The 23,252-nt window shown below is 36.5% G+C and overlaps 2 protein-coding genes across 3 annotated transcripts; both read right to left on the reverse strand.

Annotated features, from left to right (window-relative positions):
• Positions 1 to 643: 643 nt before the first annotated feature.
• On the reverse strand, positions 644 to 6,757 carry cdc6 (cell division cycle 6 homolog (S. cerevisiae)). 2 transcript variants are annotated; one of them, XM_051911832.1, is made up of 12 exons: positions 6,590 to 6,757; positions 5,681 to 5,947; positions 5,298 to 5,567; positions 5,023 to 5,222; positions 4,723 to 4,877; positions 4,464 to 4,570; positions 4,143 to 4,282; positions 3,952 to 4,052; positions 3,767 to 3,837; positions 2,368 to 2,543; positions 2,099 to 2,239; positions 1,578 to 1,999 (listed from the first exon to the last, which is right to left on the reverse strand). In XM_051911832.1, exons 2-12 carry the CDS (start codon positions 5,919 to 5,921, stop codon positions 1,910 to 1,912), a joined length of 1,692 nt encoding a protein of 563 aa, XP_051767792.1. In that variant the 5' UTR covers positions 5,922 to 5,947; positions 6,590 to 6,757; the 3' UTR covers positions 1,578 to 1,909. The 2 variants fall into 2 exon arrangements, with proteins under 2 accessions (XP_051767793.1, XP_051767792.1); XM_051911833.1 differs by lacking the exons at positions 1,578 to 1,999; positions 2,099 to 2,239 and adding an exon at positions 644 to 841.
• A 5,170-nt stretch (positions 6,758 to 11,927) lies between these two features.
• wipf2a (WAS/WASL interacting protein family, member 2a) lies at positions 11,928 to 22,846 on the reverse strand. The gene is made up of 8 exons (XM_051911840.1): positions 22,433 to 22,846; positions 19,871 to 19,996; positions 18,534 to 18,666; positions 18,296 to 18,451; positions 17,598 to 18,218; positions 16,306 to 16,533; positions 13,191 to 13,292; positions 11,928 to 13,084 (listed from the first exon to the last, which is right to left on the reverse strand). The coding sequence occupies exons 2-8, from the start codon at positions 19,928 to 19,930 to the stop codon at positions 13,044 to 13,046; spliced, it is 1,341 nt and encodes a 446-aa protein (XP_051767800.1). The 5' UTR covers positions 19,931 to 19,996; positions 22,433 to 22,846; the 3' UTR covers positions 11,928 to 13,043.
• Positions 22,847 to 23,252: the final 406 nt, after the last annotated feature.

The following is a 23,252-nucleotide window of genomic DNA, read 5'->3' on the forward strand; positions in this document are numbered from 1 at the left end:
AACTCAGTTATTTTGTTGTAAATTTAAAAGTAATGTGTTACTGTACTAGTTACTTGTAAAAAGTAATCTGATTAGTAATGAATTACCTCCAACACTGCATATATACACAGGACAGGAGTTACTTTATATTACTTAATATTTAAAACTTTTTAAAAATTATAAAAGTAATATTAATATAAAGTAATTTTTTAAAAAACATTTAAATATTAAAAAGTTAAAAATCTTGTGTAGATTATAGCAGACCAGCTGCTAATATGCTACCAAGAAGAGTTCGAACCTTCAAAGCGTTCTCCACGTCTCGCTCTTCAATCTTCAGGGAGATCTAGGAAAGAGAAAACAAAATTGAAATTTAATTGAAGTATGAATTACTTTAAAGTCGTTATTTTGTTTTTTGGCATGCAAGTATTCTCGTCGCTTGATAACATTAAGGTTGAACCACTAACGTTACATGAACTGTTTTAAATATGTTTTTAGTAGCTTTCTGGGCATCTGAAAGTGTTAATAATCTTGCTGGCAATGGAGGCCTCACTGAGCCATCAGATTTTATCAAAAATATCTTAATTTGTGTTCCGAAGATGAACAAAGGTCTTACGGGTTTGGAACGACAAGAAGGTGAGTAATTAATTAAAGAATTTTCTTTTTTGGGTGAACTAACCCTTTAATATGATACAAAAGCCACACTATTCATAAATGCTCTTACTTTAGTCAGTCGAGCCTCTTTGTCCTTTTTGAGTGTGAGGATTCCTCTGCTCTCCAGCAGACTGCACAGAGACAGACACTCCGTTTGTCCGACTCCACTGACCTGCCTCTGCTTACAAAGCTTACTGTACACTTCACACAGCTGGAGAAACAGAAAGAGGGTAATGCATTACCCCCAACACTGCATATATACACAGGACAGGAGTTATATCAGAATAGACTTGTCATGTTTGTTTGCCTTTGGTTTTTTTTTTATATTTGTCACATGTAAATATCGTCACATTCCTTGTTTGCATAAAAAAGGTTTACTGACGTATAAATGTGTGCTATGAGTTCACATTGTGATGCTTGAGTTAATTGCATTGTTTTTGTTTTATGAATGAAACATGGTCAAAACTGTATAAAATTAGGGCATTTTTGTGTAATTTTGCAGCAATCACTAAGAAAATTGGAATGTGTGAAAACAGGTGAAACATGTCTGTTTTGAGAACTGAATGAATGGATTGGGAATTTGTGCCAACTGAATTGATTGTCTGTTAGCAATCGATAAAAAAATATTGCTGCAATTGGTTTAAAAAAACAAAACAAAAAAACAATTAATCTTGATTTGCTGACCAGCCTTTTGGCTTCACATCTTTAGTGAAGGCTGGACACAGACATGTGAAATTTTAGGTGGGAAAAAAAAAAAAAATTATGAATTGTATGAAATGGTTTAATATCCACAAACTATACACAAGTATGCAAAGGCTGACAACATAAAAAGTACTGTAAACGGCAAGTTGAATTCTACAGGAAGTGGATGGAAACAGTTGTTTTTCTTCACTGTTTAAGTGTGCAATACTTCAAATTGTTTTGAGAACTAAATAAGTGACTCAGTATCAAACTTATGTACATTCTGCTTTATTAAAAGTGTATCCCTAAAAACCATTACAAAGCTGATGTACAAAATAAAATAGAAGGCAATGTCTTCTGTTTTGAAGCATCAAAGGAGAATTTATTCCAATTTAATAACACAAAAAAAACCACCCTACACTTTAAAAGGCAGGAAAAACGTTTGACACAAACATAAAACAACATTAACCCTTTTGGATCAAATCATCCCTCTTAAAAAAGAAAAAGAAAAAAAAAAAAGCAAATCTCATTTTAAACAAGACTTTCACAGCTCATCAATATAAAATAAAATATTAAAAAGTAAAAAATTTCATGTAGATTATGGCAGACCAGCCGCTAATATGCTACCAAGGAGAGTTCGATCCTTCAAAGCGTTCTCTACGTCTCGCTCTTCAATCTTCAGGGAGATCTAGGATAGAAAACAAAATTGAAATTTAGAACCCTCATTAAATTGTAATGAATGCAATTAATATGATGCAAAAGTCATACTATTCATAAATGCTCTTACTTTAGTCAGTCGAGCCTCTTTGGCCTTTTTGAGTGTGAGGATTCCTCTGCTCTCCAGCAGACTGCACAGAGACAGACACTCCGTTTGTCCGACTCCACTGACCTGCCTCTGCTTACAAAGCTTACTGTACACTTCACACAGCTGGAGAAACAGAAAGAGGGTTATCAGTCCCAGAATAAAAAAAAAAACAACACTTCTTCCTCAATGTAATCTGAACGTTTACACTTAAGTTATGGGGTTTGGAAACAATTTATCAAACTTGGACTCACCTTGCCCAACTGGACCTCTTTGCTCTTGCCGTTACGAATGATGAGAAGCAGACAGCAGACCAGAAGTTTCTGCTGCAATGGGAAACTCTCACCGTCCCCACTGCTGGAAGCCATGCGGTCGCCATACACCTCAGACAAAACCCGTGCCACTTGAGGAACGCTCACCCGTGACACTGCTGCAAGAGAGTCAAGACAAATCCCTCATTATTTCATTTTCATTCTAAATAATGCTGAAATGGTTATCACTAGTGATGGGAGAAACGAAGCCTGAACTAATAAATTGAAAAAATTGGTTCACAAAATGATTCACTGTTTTGAAACGTTTGAAATGAGATGTGCTAGTGACCCCTGCTGGTCAGAACGATCAAAAACTCAGCTCAAAACATGCATTGAGATGCCTTTTACAAACCAATTGCAAATGTTTAATTGAAAGTAATCTATTAAATGCAAAAAAACAAAAAAAAAAAACACATCTAAAACAAAAATATGAAGTGTCTTTATAATGCGTTTTTAAAAAATTATGGGGTTTGTTTTGTTTGTTTTATGGAAAGCTTGCTTAAGGCCAATGAGAGACTTAACCACAACTGTTCTTTTTACTATAGAAATGGATCATTAAAATATCTACGAATTCTTGAAATTGATCCAAAAATCAGGCAAAACTCATAGACACTGGTTCACAGAGATCACCCTCGCCCTCTAGCAGCAAACTATTGGAATTTTAAAACATTTGACGTAAAGAAGCCTCGTTTACTGAAATCACGTAACTTTGGAAGTTTGATATACACTGTGAATCACTGGTTCAAAACAAATGATTTGCAAATGTTTCAAAAGCTTATTAATGAAGCAGTGTTTTGAAAGCGCCCATCACTACTTACTATATTTTCCAGAATATAAATTACTTTTATTATCCGAAAAGTGATGTAACTTATCTCAAAGTGACTTACATAATGCAATTAACGTCAATCAAAATGTGCAAAGTGCGCATGTTTGGTTTCGTTCAAGTCTATTTTGTAAAGTGCATTTCCTACACGCCAATAGTTTCAGTTTTGCTTCAAATAAATGTTTTCGCTTGGCATTTATAACAAATGTATATTGAATGTAACTAAAATTGGTTTGTTTTATGGTTTTATTTTCATTCCTGCTCTGAATTCTGTTTTGTTGTGAATTGAAGGATTTGAGGTTGAAGGATTTGTTGTGGAGTGAGGGGAACAAAAATGTTTAAATGGTTTATTTTTGTTTTATTTACCGGTGTTTTACATATTTTCTGAATATAATAATAAAATGTTACTTATACACAGATGCGACTTATCTGCCATTCTTTTTTTTTCCTCCTCTCAACAACGCAGCTTATAGTCAAGGTGTGACTTTTTTTCCAGTCATATTGTACAGTAATTCCTACCTTTAGGGCTGACCGCAGGTTCAGATGCCGTTTTAGACCTGTCACTTGCTTCCGCGATCTCCACAGCCCTCCTGAAGGATAGACACAAATGTGTGAGAACCTCACAAAACTAACCATCACACTGATGTGCTGGAAATTTAGCAGTTTTAAATTTTGTAGTTTTTAAATTTAGCCTGTTCTCTTACCTGCAGATGTCGAGTGCTTTACGGGCATCTCCTGACACTGCAGAGACTTTCCTGGCGCAGAACTGAACTGCTGCTGCATCCAAAACACCTTCACCTGACACCTAAATGCACACAAACACACCATTGTATTATTAGCTCAGAATGTGAGACTGGATAAGTGCGAGTAACAGAAAATATGCAAGTAGGCATACTTGTGTGAGCCGGTCTAGGACGATTGCATTGAGCTCCTCACGACTGTAGGGAGGAAAGTTGAGCAGTTTGGGTCGGCAATGTGGTTTTGCCTGCAGTCTGGGCAGAATACGGTCTGTCAGGTCCAATGCATTAGCAATACCTAAGGGGTCAAAGTTCACAGGTCAGCAGACATTCAGGACGATCCGGAAGACATCCACTCTTGCAATTTGGGGGTGGAGCAATGAAGGGAGGGGTGTGTTTGGGTTGATTTCAAATATCAACACTGTTTCTCAGAAATCGCTTATAGCACCTTGCCCACAAATTTGTTATGACAATCTTACCAATGAGACAAACACGAGATTTGGGCAGGTAAGGCCACTCAAAGATGGTGTAGAGAACCTCCTGAGACTTGCTGTCCAACTGGTCCATCTCATCAAGAACCAACAGCCTGTTGCACACAAAATTACACCACAATAAGATTTAAATCACATGAAAAAGGCCTACAAAAACTGATCTCGGTCACAGTAATGAGCTAAAAACCTGAAATGGTTCATGCAAATTAGCACGAGCGAAGCACTGCCTGAATGCGAGCCGACTTACACAGTGGGCCCAGAACTGGTCAGGAGTTTCTCCAGCCGAGCCTCGCTGTTGCCCTTGGGAACCCCTAGTCTCTCTCCCAGCAATGGAAAGATGGCATGAGAGCTGCGCAAATTCATACAGTTGATAACCACAGTATGAACTCCTTTCAACAGAGCCTGGAAACAGAAGAGAGGTCAGAAGACTCTTCAAATATATATATATATATATATATATATATATATGTTTGAACTTTGAATAGTAGTCTATTTTACAATATATGCCGTTTGATTTGCAGACACCCATATTTTGTCTTGAGCTTACTTTTTGTTCCTGGAGGACACAGTTTAGACAGGCAGTCTTGCCTGTGCCAGGAGCGCCAGAGATATAGAGGCTGGAGGGTTTTTCCGCCACTACATGGTTCTCCAGGAAGGAGACAATGGCAGCTCTCTCTGCCTCACGAGAGAGAAGACGTTCAGGTACTGCAGTGTGAAGAGCCTGCTTTATGCTCTGATAACCCGAATCTATAGGGACAAAGATAGAGATCAATTATTAAGTGCAAAAATGTTATTATTTTAACATTTAATATTAAAACTTACTTTTTTCAGGAAACAGTCGTGTAACAGGGATTTTTCCCTCTGTACGGGGGATCGTGTTGGTGCAGGGGGTCTCATGCAGCCGTTTTGGCGATGGACAAGAAATAGGAGACAGAGGAATTTTCGGTGAGGACGGGGTGGGACGTGGAGGTGAGGAGAAGACCGGTGTGTTCTCATTGAAGGACAGTTTACGAGGGGAGCACAGAGGAGCACAGCGCTGCTTAGGCGGAGAGCCAAGCATAGAAGATGGGAGGTTACATCCGTTTTCGTCACCTGAAACAAAAACATGGGAAAACCAAGAGCTTCATAAATAAAAGACAAAGCACACCACATTACTGTAAGTACAGCAACCTTTATAGTTATTTAAAAGGTGATGATTTACACACCTGTGCGTTTACGAGGGCTCAGGGGCAGCCTCTCAGACAGAGAGGTGTTTTTCAACACAGAGTTTCTGGGAGACTGACAGACGGCAAGCGAATCCCCCACATTTGTCTTTCTAGGGGACAGAGGGGTGGCCTGGACATCTGCGGCATTCTCAGAAGAGCTTTTAGGTCGAGAACCCAATCTGGAAGACTTCCTTCTAGGGAACTGAAGGGTGGGCTGATTCTGTGAGCGAGTACTGGGCATTTTTAGTTTAAAACCAGGAAACAGACCTGAAAAGAAAAGCACAGTGATAAATAACTTAGTTAATAAGAAATCAATAATCAGTGACCTGCAATTTATTCTGTGTCAGCTTTCCATATTCGCTTTAAGTACATCTGTAGCATCAAAACTGTACTTTGAGGAGAAACCGTGAGGAATTTAGCAAGCAAGTGTTATTTTGTCCTGTAGACTCTGGGGTGAGTGTCATTAACAAATACATACGAACCTAAAAACCTCTGTTGGGGGTGTTTAGTATAATACCATCAAGTCTTCCAAAGATTTAATTGATTTTTGTTCCGTATCACACTGATCAAAGACCACAAATGAGTAATGTGTTTCTTCCATTTGGCACCCTACAGGCGCTTTGTGATTACTTATTTTAAACACACAATGCTTCCTGTCCGTTCTAATTCACTACCACTCTGCAAAAATAAGAGCAATTTACAAATTTTTGTTGTTGTTGCAGATTAAAACACATGTAGATGACCTACAAATACGTTAAAAAAAAATGTGAACAGTTCCTATCGTGGGTCGTTTGGCGCCAAGCTGTTTGTTCACGCGCTGAACAACACTAAATAAAAGCAGTTTATTTAAAAAATATACTGCCTAGCAATCTCTTGAAGACTAAAGAATGAATATATTTAATGTCTTACCTGATTAAAGTTGAAATTGTATTCACAATAGCTGTAAAAATTACACCTCGTAAGCCTCAATGCTCCTCACCACTCTGACCCGCCGTCAAACTAGCGCCAAATGTGTTGTGAACTCCTCCTCTAAACAGCTGAGAGGCTGGCCTGTGACGAAGACCAATGACAGCGCATTTCATTGGCTGCCCAAGGTCCTCTTGTTTTAAGGAACCAATAGGGTTCTTAGTACCTTCCCCCATTGGCTTGACTGTAAAGGCGGGTAAAATCTTTGTTGGTATTTTGGCGGAAAGAATTTCCCGGGAAATATTAAGACAGTTTTAGATTGCAGTTTTGAAATGCTGCATAAAGAGAAGGCAAGTATTCCATCATCACCTTTTTCCACTCTTAAAATTTGTTTAACCAATTTTGTGGACCAAATTTTCATTTTTTGATGCCTGTCTCATAAACGCACATACTCAAAAGTATATGATGCGATATTCTGAATTCTAACATACACAGTAATATACTATACTATTTTATGTTATTTTGCTATTTTGTATTTTTTTGTCGAATTTACACATCTAAAAAAGCTTAAAATGTTAGACGTTTCAAATTATTTTATTAGGGAACCTAGATAAATAAACACCAAAGCTGTTCAAATGTAGCATTCTAATATGAATGATATATAACAAATAAAGTCTGAGTGTCATGAACATTTTTTTGTAAAGAACTGTTTTCCCTTTAGGATATTTTAGTTTCCAACCGGATAAATGTCCATAAAATCTTTCCTGGGATGGTTGTAACATTATATTTAGGTATTGTTTAGCTTCTGATTTTAGAATTAAAAACAAAGGCTTATTTCCCCCAAACTGACATTATGAATACTAAATTTAGTTAAAAGAAGCAGCAGATTAATTAAATAATATTCCTTATGATAAGATTTGTCATAGGAGGAAAAAAGGACAGTTGAAAGCTGGGCATGATGTGAGTCTTAATAAAAGAATAGAAATCTGACCAAAAACAAACTAAATAAGGACAACTCCAAAATAAATGATAAAATGTTTCAACATGTAAACCACAAAATATACAAAATATATCAATATCACAATTAAATATCTTTATATTTATATTATCAAGATAATAATTACAAGGTTAGTTTTATAAATGAGTTTAATATATATATATATATATATATATATATATTTTTTTTTTTTTTTTTTTGTGATTAAATATTTATGAGGATGTTACCAGATTTTACTCCACAAAGAGCCATCAACACAACCATTCCAAAATGATACAATAGCAGGACTAGAGACAATATAGATTTGAAACAAAGCCCAAATGTAACAATTATTATTCTTAGTAGGGGAAAGAAAGAAACAGATATGACCAACTTCAGTATCAGCAGGATCCAACAACAAGTATACAGGTGCTGGTCATATAATTAGAATATCATGAAAAAGTTCATTTTTTTATTGTAAATTATTTTTAAAAATGAAACTTTCATATATTCTAGATTCCCTACATGTAAAGTAAAACATTTCAAAAGTTTTTTTTTTAAATTTTGATGATTAGAGCGTACAGCTCATGAAAGTCCAAAATCCAGTATCTCAAAATATTAGAATATTTCCTAAGATCAATCAAAAAATGGATTTGCTAAACAGAAAAGTTCAAGTTCTTTAAAGTATGTTCATTTGTGCACTCAATACTTGGTCGGCAGCACATATTACAGCAAATGACTTGCTCCTAGCACAAATTACTGCATCAGTGAAGTGTGGCCTGGAAGTGATCAGCCTGTGGCACTGCTGAGGCACTATTGAGCCTTCAGATCATCTGTATATTGTTGGATCGACTGTTTCTCATCTTTCTCTTGAAAATATCCCATAGATTCAGGTCAGGCATATTGGCTGGCCAATAAAGCACAGTAATATCATGCTCAGCAAACCACTTGGAAGTGGTTTTTGCACTGTGGGCAGGTGCTAAAGTCCTGCTGGAAAAGGAAATCAGCATCTCCATAAAGCTTGTCAGCAGATGGAAGCATAAAGTGCTCCAAAATCTCCTGGAAGATGGCTGCATTGACTTTGCACTTGATAAAACACAATGGACCAACACCAGCAGACATCACGGCCCCCCCAAATCATTACTGACTTCAGAAACTTCACACTAGACTTCAAGCAGCTTGGATTCTGTGCCTCTCCAGTCTTCCTTCAGACTCGGGGACCATGATTTCAACATGAAATGCAAAATTTACTTTTATCTGAAAAGAGGACTTTCGACCACTGTTCACTGTCCAGTTCTTTTTCTCCTTAGCCCAGGTAAGATGCTTCTGACATTGTTTCTGTTTCAGAAGTGGCTTGGTAGTCCTTTTCCTGAAGATGTCTGAGTGTGGTGACTCTTGATGCGCTGACTCCGGCTTCATTCTACTCATTGTGAAGCTCTCCCAAGTGTTTGAATCGGCTTTACTTGACAGTATTCTCAAGCTTGCGGTCATCCCTGTTGCTTGTGCACCTTTGCCTACCCAATTTCTTCCTTCCAGTCAACTTTGCATTTAATATGCTTTGATATTTCACTCTGTAAACAGTCACCCCATTCAGTAATGACCTTCTGTGACTTATTCTCTTTGTGGAGGGTGTCAATGATTGTCTCCTGGACCATTGCCTTCAGCAGTCTTCCCCATTAGTGTGGTTTCAAAGAACAAGAGATACCCGGAATTTATACTGTAGGGATGGTCATTTAATGAAACTCAAATGTAAATATCCTAATATTTTGAGATACTGGATTTTGGACTTTCATTAGCTGTACGCTCTAATCAACAAATTAAAAAAAAAAAAAAAACTTTTGAAATGTTTTACTTTACATGTAGGGAATCTAGAATATATGAAAGTTTCATTTTTTAAAATAAATTACAATAAAAAAATGAACTTTTTCATGATATTCTAATTATATGACCAGCACCTGTAGAGAGAGTTGAGGACAGGTATTTAAGAAGCATTTTTAGACCAGAGGGAAAAGCATCCATAACCACAGCATAATCTTTAGGAGTGACTCGAATACTATATTTTGAAAGAAATTCAGAATAGGTCAACATAAGTCCTTCATGGTTAAAAAGATGGTTTACAAAAGCTATATCATTACAAAAACAATTTTTAAGAAATAAAAACTTTGATTTATACAGAATGTGCTTATTATTCCAGATAAAACACCTGTATGGAGAAAAGTTTATAGATTACGCCAGCTCAGTATCCTGAAGGCGCAGTTAAATGTGACATTTATTATAATGGGTTTATGTGAAGATTATTTTAATGTCTTAAATTAAAAGTTATATATTTTTAAAGCCTATTAAAATGTTAAAAATGATGCCTTTTAATTATACTGTAATGTTGAATGGCTATACTTAATGGCAAAAAAATCCATTAGATCCAAAAGAGACATATCAGAGTATCAGTATTGGTATCGGTGATACTGGCCATCATTCATAGTGCTTAGTAAAAAGATGCCATTAAACATTTAAAATATTGGACATTGGACACTGTCGTTGGGCCGATTGGGTGGCCCTTACAGCTTGAACATTTTTTAAACTACTGAACTACTAAAATTCTCTCACTTCTCTATAATGTAGTAACTCATGCGTGCACAGGAACTGACACAAAGTACAAAATTAACTAAATTTATACATATTACTTTCAATAAAAAGAGTTGTACAGTAGCTAATAAACACATAATGTTAAGAGATCTTTTATTGGGCATATAAAAGGTCAGAATATAATAATATTCTAATGCTGCATCCGAAATCAAATACTTCCCTACTATATAGTATGTGAAAAACCGTATGCCAAAACAAGTAGTACGTCCGAATACATAGTATTTGAAAAACAGTGTGCATTCGATGGACGCTTTATTATCCCGTGAGGCCGCTGTAGAGGATTTATAAATGGAAGTGAAGTGACTCACCTGACGCTGGTAGGTCACGTGACAGTAGCAGCATGGCGGATGTAGTATGTCTGTATTTCATTCATACGACCAATATTCATACTATATAGAGTAAATTCAAATGTAGTACCTCAGACAGTACGTGATTTAGGACGCAGCGTAAATCTGTTTTTAAAAGAAAATGAAGGTGTATGTTATATAGATTATGAAGATTTCAAATTAATTACTGTGTTTAAGGAACACTCCACTTTTTTTGAAAATAGGCTCATTTTCCAACTCCCCTAGAGTTAAACAGTTGAGTTTTACCATTTTCGAATCCATTCAGCCGATCTCTGGGTCTGGCAGTACCACTTTTAGCATAGCTTAGCATAGTTCACTGAATCTGATTAGACCGTTAACATCTCGCTCAAAAATGACCAAAGAGTTTCAATATTTTTCCTATTTAAAACTTGACTCTTCTGCAGTTACATTGTGTACTAAGACTGACGGAAAATGAAAAGTTGCGATTTTCACTTTTGAGCGAGATGCTAACAGTCTAATCAGATTCAATGAACTATGCTAAGCTATGCTAAAAGTGGTACCGCCAGACCCGGAGAACGGCTGAATGGATTTGAAAATGGTAAAACTCAACTGTTTAACTCTAGGGGAGTTGGAAAATGAGCCTATTTTCAAAAAAAGTGGAGTGTTCCTTTAAACAATTGCAAAAATATAACTTCAGTAAATATAAAATGCAAAATTAAAATAACACATTACTTTCCCTTTAAAAGTAACATAATTAGTTACTTTTTTAGGGAGTAACACAATATTGTAACACACTACATTTATAAGTAACTTTCCCCAACCATGGTAACATGCATTAAAAGAAAACAATTGAGTCATGCTGGCTAGCATATTTCTACACACAGACTCCCTGTTTAGACCCCATCAGAGGTTCTTGTCATAGACATCCTGGTTCCTAGATCAGTGGTTCTCAACCTTTTTATTCAAAGGCATTACATCGTACAACACAAAGTTTCAAAGGCCGCCCAGAGTGGCGCAGCTTTCATGTTTCTTTAATGTTTTTCATGTTTGTATAAAGGCCCATTTATACCAAGAATAAGAAATACATAAGCATTGACACCAAACACACAATAATGCCTTGTTTATTTTTAATGCTTGCTTCACTTAGGAAGGATTTTGATTGGCTATCAGTGTTTTATCATTCATATGCTAGAAAAAAAAGGTGCAAATGTATTCCAACGGTATCTTTTCTCTGTTGTTATAGTAAGCTGCAGAATATGTGTAACACAAAACATGTAGCAACAATATATGCATTAAAAAATATCTTATAAAATATGAAATATTGTGAATGTATGCAAAAGACTAATTATAAAGTAACTATTAAATCGACATTCATATTATGCCCTTATCGTAAAGAAGCACAATCAAATCATAATTCCCTTTCTCACCTTTTATTTCACAATTATGTTGACAAATTTTAACATTCAGAAATAGATAAAATGACATTTACAAGTCAGAATGATTGGTCACCAAATCCCAATAGTAGCTTCTATACTTAACGGCCAGAAGTGCCTGAACATTATTAACACACTTGGTCACTTTATATCATATAATACAATGCAACATAATTAAAATTTGCCAATTAGAAAAACTTGTAGTGTTTTATACAAAATCTACTGAAATTTATTTTCTTGAAATTCAGCTTAGGTTTAAAACAAAAATGACAAAAAGGCAATGTATAAACAACCCAAAAACATTGGTACCCAGCAGGAAAAAGGGTACAGACGAGCCAAAAGATGGCACTGTTTTAAAAAAACAGATCCGCTGGCACTTAGTGTATATTTGGTCAGTTATAAAGTAGTTTAGATTCAACATAGAGCTGATAAAAATAAAAATATTTTTAAAAATCAGTTCTCCTCTTAAAACTATATGACAATATTGGCTCTGATTCTGTAGCCTGACCAGGAAAACACATAACTGTGCACTGAACAAGAAACAAGGTTATTTCATGGCCTTTGTAGTGTAAGCAAACACTTTTAGTATTTAAACGACCTCATTCCTGATAGGTTTGTAAAGCAAAAAATATAATTAAAGTAAGAATAAAAAATGACAATAAAATGATTGTCCAGAGAAATACAGACTTTGAGTCTGATATGCATAGACGTCAGTAATCTACAAGTGCTACACATTTTCTTACTGAATAAAAATCTTTGGTTGTCATAAGAAACAGGTGGAATGTACACATCTAGCTTCATGGTAACTGGAGTTGTCTACTCTGACTGTGCCGCTGTCATCAGACACAATAACAGAAGGTGCATTTTCTAGGCAGCACAGGAATATTGCACAGTGTTTTCAGGTCTAGAGGTACAGCATTCTGGAGTGGTTTGAATCAGAGAGCATGTAGGAATTAATAGCGTTTCTCTAAGAAAGATGTCACATTATTAGATGTATTTTTATGTGTAATTAATGTTTGTGTGTACTGTATACAGCATGTACATATTTGTGTGTGTTTGTGTTATCTTTTTAGGTCCTTCTCTTCCCTGAATGGCGTTCATCTTCCTAAAACAGGAGGCAGTGGAGGGGCACCTCTCACTAAAGCGGGAGAAAGATAAAGAGGACATGAGGTAATTTGTAGAACAACCTCTGTAAAAGTTTCTTTATGGAAAAACTGTTGGTCAAAGTTAAGTCGGGTCTTTACCCTTGTTGATTTGGCTGGGATAGGTCTTCTGGAAATGTCTGTATTCTTCAGGTGGGGGCAGGTCCTCTATAGGGTGGAAGTCGTACCTGGACTCAAAATCATCTGAGAAGAGACATCAAATATTTTATAAATATAAAACCTTTAGGAATCAATAACAAAGCTATTCTGTCACCACATGGGGATTGGACAAGTAGCTTGGCATATGCTGATGTTTAACTCCTTCCCTCCCCAGGGTGCAAAACTTCTCCCCTCTACTGTGTCGGGTCAAAAAATTACACTTTTTTTGTTGTTGTTGTCCAGAAATCTTATATCAGTCTATTATGATAAAAGGTACATATATATTGGTTATTTTTATTTTATTTACCTCTAAATTCTTTAATTTTTTTTATTGAAAATAAGCATATTTTTGTACATTATTCCACAAAAAAGACCAGTCCAATTCTAGTGAACTAATGTTGTAAAGGTATTCATAAAGATAAAAAAAAAAATGCACTAGAAAGTCCATTTAGGGGGCAAATATTGTCTCCTAAATATTGTCCCCAATATCATGCATTCAGTCATTGAGTGTCTCTGCTGACCTCTAGTGGAAAAAAAATGACATTCATCTGCTTTTTATGAATATTTCCACTAGAGGGGCCTATAGTTTCTCTATGGCAGTGGTTCCCAAACTTTTTAGAGTGGAGTACCCCCTGAGGCATTTACCATCCTTCTGCGTACCCCCTCTCTTCCACTTAGATTGTAAATTGTCCATTAAGGGACAATATTTGCCCCCTAAATTGACTTTCTAGTGCATTTTTAATCTTTATGAATACCTTTACAACATTAGTAATGTTTTAAATAAAAAAAAAAAAAAAAATCAAAAGAGAAATATGCAATGCTAAAAACGTGAAAAGTGATTTTAAATACTAAAACCGCCAGTAGATGGCGGTAAGTCACTGTCTTAATGCGTGAGTCATCGAATCATTCGTTCAACGAAGCAAGTGGCTTTATTTATGAATGAATCAGTGAATCATGACTTTCACGAACGATTCTGCTGTTGCTTTCGTTGCAAAATAGAGCAAATACTGACAATACTGTGAAGAACATCACTTAATATTACCCTTTTGTTTGTTTAACTGTTGTGTGGGTATTTGGATTTGCATTCTTGCTCATATAATATTATCAACATTAAAAACAAGAACTCACAAAATGTAGGCTATGTTTTGTATCAAGAGTTTGAATCTTAAATTGATCTTTATGCACCTTTTGTGCTAGGCTATTTGTTCTTCATGCTAGTAAGTGCTAAATCTAAAGGTACATTGTCTAGAACGGCAGTAATGTAGCGTGATTTGCTAAGACGTCAGACTCTGCACACAACCTATATGCTCCCATATGCGCGCTGCTTATGTGGAAATGGACGCTGTCAGATTTGACCGCAAAAGATGTGGTATTTTGATTGGATGTCATGTAGTTACGGCATTGTGCCTGTTAGAAAATACATGATCGGTTTTAATGTTATTTTAAGGTAGGGAAGAATTAAATGAACGGCAAAATTTTGTTCGCGTACCCCCTCTGTCACCTCACGTACCCCAGTTTGGGAACCACTGCTCTATGGTGATTCAAGAACAAATAAACTGGAATCTGTGAATAAAACTTAAATTTGAAACTTAAATTAGCTTTTTATGCATTCAGATATATATTTAGACATGAAAGAAAATATATCTTATATTTTATTATGTATTTCTATTTGTGAGTGGTGTGCGTGTGTGTGTGTGTGTGCTGCATTGGGGATATTCTATAGTCTCATCCCTTCATTTGTACATGTGTGTGTTGGGAATTGTGCCAGAATTGGGAATTGGAATTTTTGACAAAAAAAAACAAAAAAACATTTCAAAATCAAAATTTGTTTTGATGTTTTGTTTGCGACATGTGCTGTAAGCGATAGACCAATCACAACAGAGTGGGCCATCTGACCAATCAAAGCAGAGGAAGCCCTCGGAAAGGAGGCGTTTAGAGAGACCGGATCCTTTATTGAACCGTTTAGACAACCGTTTAGTAAAGAGGTGATGCTGCAGTGTATTTTATGAGAAATTTAAAGTGTTTTTTGAACTTTTGATGCATGTAAACCTATTGTAGGAGACCTACAAAGCAAAATTATGAATCTTCAAAATAGCTTAGTAGGACCATTTTAATATTTCAGTAAATGAACAACACATTTCTATGTTAATTTTGGAGTTTGGAGCAACATTTACTGTCACTGAATGATAATCATACTAAAGCCATATCGTGATTTCAATTTCATTAACTGTGCAGCCCTATTTATTTATTTTAATTTAACATTTTTAGGATTAATTATATACATATACAATAATTAATTAATTATTATATTTTCATCTACTCACAAATCCCTGCAATTCCTTCATGAATCCCCAAGAGTTTGAAACCCCTGTTTGGGAAACCCTGCTCTAGGCCTACATTTGCATTATACATTCTGGCCAAATTTGCCCATTGGCCTCTGTCCATCATGGCCTTCTAATCATCCCCATACACTGATTGGCTTCATCACTCTGTCTCCTCTCCACCAATAAGCTGGTGTGTGGTGGGCATTCTGGCACAATATGGCTGCCGTCTCATCATCCAGGAGGATGCTGCACATTGGTGGTGGTTGAGGAGATTCCCCCTTCCATATGTAAAGCGCTTTGAGTACCCAGAAAAGCGCTATATAAATGTAACAAATTATTATTATTATTATAGCTGTCTGCTGGAAGGCTGTATGAAAACATTAAAAGCATGTTTTTTGTAAATTACTGATCAGCATCTGGCTGTTACTGTATGTACAATGATGACCTTATTTTTTAGGACTACTTATCTGACATTACATCTCTGTGTTCTGTGAAGGCTTTGTTGATGGCTGTAATGAGGAAATAAGAGGGCCGCATTTGAATTACTGAGAGGTCATTTGACTGCAGGTTTTTCTTTTCCATGTGCTGATGCACAGTACACTTCAGATACAGTACGGCAAACTAGCCTGATCTCAAATTTCAGATCTACAGATACTTCCCACGAATAAACAAATTAGCAACTAAGTTCCAAAAAAAGATTACATCATCTGTTTGATGAAACTGATGGAACTCACCAGAAAAAGACCTGGTGGCAGATGATGTATGTCCATTCCGGACAGGTGGAGGAGGAGGAGGAGGAAAAGATGTGTGTCCTGAAGACTGACGTCCAGTAGAGGAAAGAGGAGGGGGCTTTCCTCTACTAGGGGGTTCAGAAGATGTTTGTGGGCTGCCACGGTAAGGGGGTGGAGGGGGTGGCGTTTCCCGAACCCCATTACGAGATGCAGGAGGCGGAACCTGAGGAGCTGAATGAACAAGTCATTTTAAAAGATGCCTGCATTTCAGCTCTTTTTTCAGTTACTGAAATTTTGGTGCATCACTACTGTCAAGCTCTAAAAGCAGCAAAATATACATTACATAGGATTTGTATGCTATATTCCAAGTCTTCAGAAGCCATGCGAAGCTTTGTGTGAAATTTCAGAAGACTTGGAATATAGCGTACAAGACCAATGTAAAACATTTGTGGTGATTTGATGGTGCTTTTTTTTAAAATCATTTTTAGAGTGACAATGTCTCCATTATTTGGAGACTTATTTTTATTTTATTGGAAAAGCATTGTGAACATTGCACCCAATTTCCACATTTGTGTTTAATGGATTTTGGAACTATATAGATTCTGGAAGTAAAAATCCCATTCATTTCCTCCATAGAGGAATAAGCTTTTAACAGTAACTTACAAACCTTTAAAAACAGACATACTATGAGCTACAAAGTTGTTAATTGATGGTATATGTTTCTGTTGAATTCATCAGCTGAATTATTTCAACTATTTTTTAAACAATTGTGTTTAACAGATGAATTCCTGGTGAAAAACTATGATTCTGCAGAGAAACAAACAAATCATGCCAAAGGAAACAATTTAGTGTACTGCAAATGACATAATCGAGTCAATCTCTCAACGCTCTCAAACTACTGCAATAATTTTAAAATATGTTGTTTCTATATACATAATCAACATCTTTAAATCAATAGTTTTATATTTATACATTGTTTTTATTTCGATGATGTCGTTGGAAGTGCTTCATGGGAGCTGTAGTGCTTTTCCTCATTAAAGCTGTTAACCACACAGTCTTGTCTTTTTGTCTGATTTTCAAATACTTTGTTGCTTCAAATCTAAGTTTGTATTGTTGTGATTAACCCATAGCTAGTTGGTTTGGTTCATGGTTCAACTCTTTAACAAAGGCTTTTTATATAAAAAAAAAAAGAAAAATACTTCAGGAAATACTTATGAAAACTGGGCAGGTACTGTTTCACTCTATAGTCAGACTACATCTTGAGGTGATCAAAATCACTTCAAACATTTTTTTACCTGTGCTACGGCCCACTGGATCGCGTACTGGTGGTGGGGGTCGTCTGTTCTGCTGGGAAGATGGTGGAGGAGGAGGGGCCTGGCTACGGACATTAGCATTGGCATGGCTTCTCTTGTTCAGCGAGTTTCGCCTCTGCGGCAATTCAGGGGCAGGGTCTCCATTTGCAGAAGGTGGCTGACGATAAGGAGGCGGGGGTGGGGGTGCGTTTGAAGAAGAGGAGGAGGATGAAGAGGAGCGAGATGAAAGGGGGGGATGTTTAGGATGCCCATCACGAGCAGAAGATGGAGGTGGTGGAGGCCCCTTGCTTGCAGGTGGTGGTGGTGGTGGAAGGGGTTTCTCACGACTATGTGCCCCAGAATTCTGTTGGGCTGAAGAGGGTCCGCGGTTGCCACCGCGATTGAATGGCGGAGGTGGAGGTGGAGCAGAGCTGGTGGGTTTTGCAGAGCTGGTGGGTTTGGAGACATCTGGCAGAGAGGGACGGTGATTTCGTGTCTGTTCAGGAGGTGAGGAGCGACCTCCATCACCACGACTGGAGCCGTCCAGTTCAGAATGACTCGCAACACGAGGTACTGCAGGGCGAGAGCCAGGTGGCCGCAACGCTGACCGTCCTACAGAGCTGTCTGTGCAGATACATTAAAAAACAGTTTTAGAGATGATAACCCATCATTGAAGTACTTGGTGTAAAAGGGGAACTTACCTCCAACTGGTCGTAGTTTAGGCACTCCTCCACTGAACAACCCTCCCATAGCCATCGGCCCAGAACCACCTCCAAATCCTCCACCACCTCCTCCTCCGCCACCACCACCGCCACCACCTCGACCTCCACCTCCACCTCCACCTCCACCTCCAGGCTCTGCCAAAAAAAAAAAAATTGTTAGGTGGGTCATGTCAAACATTATCTGTATTTTCAGCATAAATAAACACAGCTGACTTACTTTCAATGATAGGGGCACTTCTGTCATTGACCCCACTGGTCTTCTTTAGTTTGGTGCCTTTGCAGATGTCTGACAGCAGAGCTCCCCTTCCTTTCACTTCATTTTGACTGAGTTTTGGAGGTGTGGTGTTCGCCTGAACATAAACAGATTTGTATGTTTCAAAACAGATCTATTAATTTATTAAATAATATATTAAAACCGACTTAAATTGACTTCATTGACTTAAATTTCTATGCTAAAATTTGTTAATTTCAGAATTAAAATTCATTAAAATAAGGGTTATAATGAAAAAATACATAATTTTTATTTTTTTTAATTAATAAAACAATGTTTCACTTCTTATTAGTATTTAAAAAAAACAAAAAAAACTTGTCCACCAAATAAAAAAGTCACGTGATCGACCAACATGCAGAAACTTTTCTTCAACGCTGAAGGGCTGCTACATACAGAAAAATCATAAAACTGGAAATAATATAATATAGAGGATCTCTGCAGATACTAATGACTGTGAAATTAGAAAGTCTCTTAAAATATCATTTAAAATAAGTCTCTGATGTCCCCAGAGTGTGTATGTGAAGTTTTAGCTCAAAATACTCCACAGATAATTTTTTATAGCATGTTAAATTTGTCACTTTTTGAGAGCGAGCAAAAACGCTCCGTTTTTGTGTGTCCCTTTAAATGCAAATGAGCTGCTGCTCCTAAGCAGAGGGCAGGGGTTTAAAGAGCTCATGTTAGCACATAGTATTAGCACCGCTGATTTACTTCAAGCAGACTCACTGAAAATGTCAGAAACTGTTCAGCCTTTTATGTTTAAACCGAAGTCGGACAATGATGGAGAGACTCAAGAAGAAGTGACAACATGTAGAATGCAACAGGACGTTTCTGAATGGTTAGTTGATTAATTTATGTAGCTGATATGGGATATCTTAAAGTCATTGATTAGCATATTCTGTCATGATAATCTATAAATCTATAAATAAATTATTATTATTATTTTTTGCAAAATAATGGCCTTAAATATATAAAACATAATGATATTTATGAATTAAACCTAATGATATTTCTGAATTACTAATTCACATTTTTACACTCAGGTATTAAAGGATAAAAGTTAAAAATTACACAAACTTTTCTTGGAATTGGTTTATAAAGTTTTCAAAACGATGAAACCTACATGAATACAAAGAGTACAAGAGTAAAGAGATTCGTGTAACAAAAAATAAGCAATGGGGGTTTGAAAAAGGCAACATGAATTAAAGAAACGTCAGGAAGAAAAACTGCTGCTGTCTCAGTGAGAATGGACACATGTGCTACCTGTTTTTTCGCTTTACACTGACCTGGCTTAAGGTGGGGGGTGGTGGAGGTCCAGGCGGAGGGGGAGGAGGAGGAATCGGCATACTGGTGAATTATGGACAAGTCAACAGTCACCTCAATCTTCTGCACTTGGTATCCGCACAAAAACTCTGCAAGGTGAAAGAATTACAGCCATCAGACTTCCATGTGCAACTTCAAGCAAATCAAGAGACGGTTGTAGCTAAAAAAAATCCTTTAAAAGTTCAAAACATGACTCATCACAGTGACATTCATTAGTGTTGGTTAACGTCATCAACGTAGCGTCACAGTACCTCTCAAACCACCTGACGCTTCAAGGAACTACTCAACAGTGGGCAGCAAACAATAGAAAGGTAATGGAGATTCAAAAATATTCAAAAGTTATATATAAAAAAAACAATTCCTCTTTTTCCCCCACTGGTCTTCCTTTCCAGTATGGAACAAGAGAAACTTTTCCTCCCAGTTCAGACAGAAGTGCTCGTACACGTCCACAGATGAAACTTTAGCAGGGCTAACCGGAATGTCGCTAAGCAGGATCTATCACATAACGACTAATGGAAGTGAGAGAGTGTAAAAATGAGTGAAGCACGAGGATTGTGGCAAAAACTGAATAAAACCTGTACGCTTATGATCACCTGAATTACTCACCTTCTTTACATTCAAGCGGTTACACACTGATCAATACACATGTTACTGCTTTATTAAACCGTGGCTTTGTCTATGAACATGTCTAATGAAAGAAACTATAAAGGTAGCACACAAACCTCTAAAACAAATATTGCATGTGGTTTGATTCCTGAAATATACATGTGATCGTGAACACATTGACTACTAAAATAAAGAAATAAACTAGCCTCTATTACACAAACTTATTAACCTACTTTTAAACCTGGTGACCTGTAGAGGCAAACAAATACACAGTATCTCTATACAACTAACTTTAAAATGCCACAGAAAGAGAGGCAAACCCAAAATGTGGTAAATACAACATAAAAGAGTTTCACCTTAAAAAAAAAAAACATCCTATTAAACTTTTAAAAGCATTAAATGTACCACAAAACATTGTCAATCCAGAAAAATAACCTGGCATTCTTCACATAACAGGCCAAAACAGGCAGGCGTGTTTCTCGCTCTAATCAGCCATACCAAATCTGTCAGAGGCCTTGTTTATTACACCAAGTTGTTGCAAGAATATGTCTGTGATTAATGACACGCATAAAAGTAGCAACGATTAATACCACAAAAACAATGCCTGGTGTTAAATAAGGCTGTTTATTTATTCCCACCAGTAACATTTTGTGAGAAAATTTACTTTTGACTCTGACAACTGTGTTAAATACATCAATAACTCTTTTTACTAGACTCACTATAAACTATAAAGAAAGTGCAGACTTGACTTCAATGGTACATTTTTACTAGGCAGCTGTAAATCTCACGACTAGGTGTTTAACTATAAAAACCTACAGTATCACATTTGATACATGACTTTTTTAAGGCCTATAAATGATAAACATGATCAAAATTTTGATGAAAAACTTGCTGCACACAATCTACATGCCTTCTGTCCTCTGATACTTTTTATAGCAAGTAAAATGCCTTTTAGTATAATTCTGAAAAAATGTCCTGCTTCAGATCGTGGTGCACGTGTCTTTTTCCTGTGAAATCTTTAATGATTTTTACAATGTAAATGTAAGAATATATTTTAAAATGAGGTGTTTTTTCCTCCTCGACTGTGAGCTCCATATTCTCATCATATCATATTATATAGGCTATAAAAACTTCTTGTTATAAAATATGAAACAAAACATACTCTAAAACGCACATTCAATTTTATTTATATTTGTTTTATATTTTGTCAAAAGGTTCGTTTAAAAAATAGATTTTTTTCTGACTATTATTTAATGTTAGGCTTTACGGGTTTCATTTAGTTTGGCACTCAGAAAGATGTCTCTAAAAGCATGTAATAGCCTACAAAAATACCATATTTGATGCGTATACAATTTAAGATCAGTGTCATAAAATGCTGTCATGTCAGACCAATTTCTTTATAGATTTAAAATCGCTGAGAGTCGTTTTAGAGCAAAATGAAGGAAATGAATAATGGAAGAGGTCAAACCAGATTGTGAAAATGACGTGTTGTGTATAATGTCGGTTAACATGATCATCTTGAGTCAACAAATATTTGAACTGTGCACACAGACCGAAGTGACCATACCTGTCATACCATACAAGATCCTGAACAGTCGTGAAATGTGATACAGATTTAAGCACTTATATGTATGTATTGGGCAAAACAAAAACTTACGATGTTGTGAACAACACGATGGAGATTCGTAAACAAATGCTTCTTTTGAAACGAATCATTTCAGTGAATCGGTTGGTTCACAAAACCGGTCTGAACAACTCGTTGATTAATAAAAACAACACCAGTAAAACAGTATATGTGCGGAAAACTTAGCGCAAAGTCACTTGTGTATCCATTAAAACATGTCATAAGAACTATAACAAATAGGTTAACTTGATACATTTACAGCTCTTCCGGCTGTAAAGACGTTGGCAAAGCTTACCTGTCGGTCTCGACGTGAGATCTTGTCCCAAACAACATTAATGTTAAACAGTAACCGGGTGCTCTTTCGCCGATGATCCGCTGTCTGATCGGCCACCGAATAAAAACTGGTAACTAATAATAACTAGTTGGGCGAGAGTTGACTGTGGTCCGCTGTCATAATGAAGGTGAATGCCAACTCTGCAAACTTATCCCAAACAGTTCACAGTGTGAAATGAAAGCACTAAAGTCAAAAATTCACGAAACCGGATCGCTTGTTGCTATTAACATTTCTGCCCAATGATCGAGGGCGATATTGTTCAACGGTGGACCACTGGGCTCCAGCGAACCCAGTTCTACGAAATCCCGGAAATCCCGGAGTCGGTACAAAATGGAGGCAAGAAGACGAAAAAATCCGAATGCATCCGGAAAGCAAGACCTGTAACTACATGGCTAACCTCTTTCCCTTGCGTAACACTGCGATGGCAATCTGCCAAAACCCAAATAGTTTTTATTTATTTATTTATTTATTAGCCTATTGCAAATTATAGATACATAGGCTAATATTAACAATGAGAAGAAAAAAAAAATACAATAAAGTAAAATAGGGGGCATACGGAAGTAACAAGAGGTTATAAGAATTAAATCAACACAGTATTACATTTTGACAATGTAGCTAAACAAAATAATAAATTGAAAGGTTCTTTACAACAGATTCAAGGATGTTAAAGGTTTTCGACACCTTTGATTTTAAAGGTTTTGACATTTTCTTAAAGGAAGTAAAAAGGGACTTTAAATCAGAAGAAAACATACAAAAATTGGGATTACAGTGGATAGCTCTG

This window comes from Ctenopharyngodon idella, chromosome 11, assembly GCF_019924925.1.
Source record: "Ctenopharyngodon idella isolate HZGC_01 chromosome 11, HZGC01, whole genome shotgun sequence".
Classification (NCBI taxonomy): Eukaryota; Metazoa; Chordata; class Actinopteri; order Cypriniformes; family Xenocyprididae; genus Ctenopharyngodon; species Ctenopharyngodon idella.

Bases quoted from the DNA above. Each gene is read 5' to 3' on its own strand.
- wipf2a (XM_051911840.1), bottom strand. From the start codon at position 19,930: ATGCCGATTCCTCCTCCTCCCCCTCCGCCTGGACCTCCACCACCCCCC. The intron at 18,667-19,870 runs GTCAGTGTAAAG...GTTTATGTTCAG, and splicing joins CACCCCCCACCTTAAGCCAG to GCGAACACCACACCTCCAAA. The intron at 13,085-13,190 runs GTAAAGACCCGA...CTCCCGCTTTAG, and splicing joins TCCCAGCCAAATCAACAAGG to TGAGAGGTGCCCCTCCACTG.
- cdc6 (XM_051911832.1), bottom strand. From the start codon at position 5,921: ATGCCCAGTACTCGCTCACAGAATCAGCCCACCCTTCAGTTCCCTAGA. The intron at 5,568-5,680 runs GTGTGTAAATCA...TTTTTGTTTCAG, and splicing joins GAGCCCTCGTAAACGCACAG to GTGACGAAAACGGATGTAAC. The intron at 2,000-2,098 runs GTAAGAGCATTT...TTTCTATCCTAG, and splicing joins AAGAGGCTCGACTGACTAAA to ATCTCCCTGAAGATTGAAGA.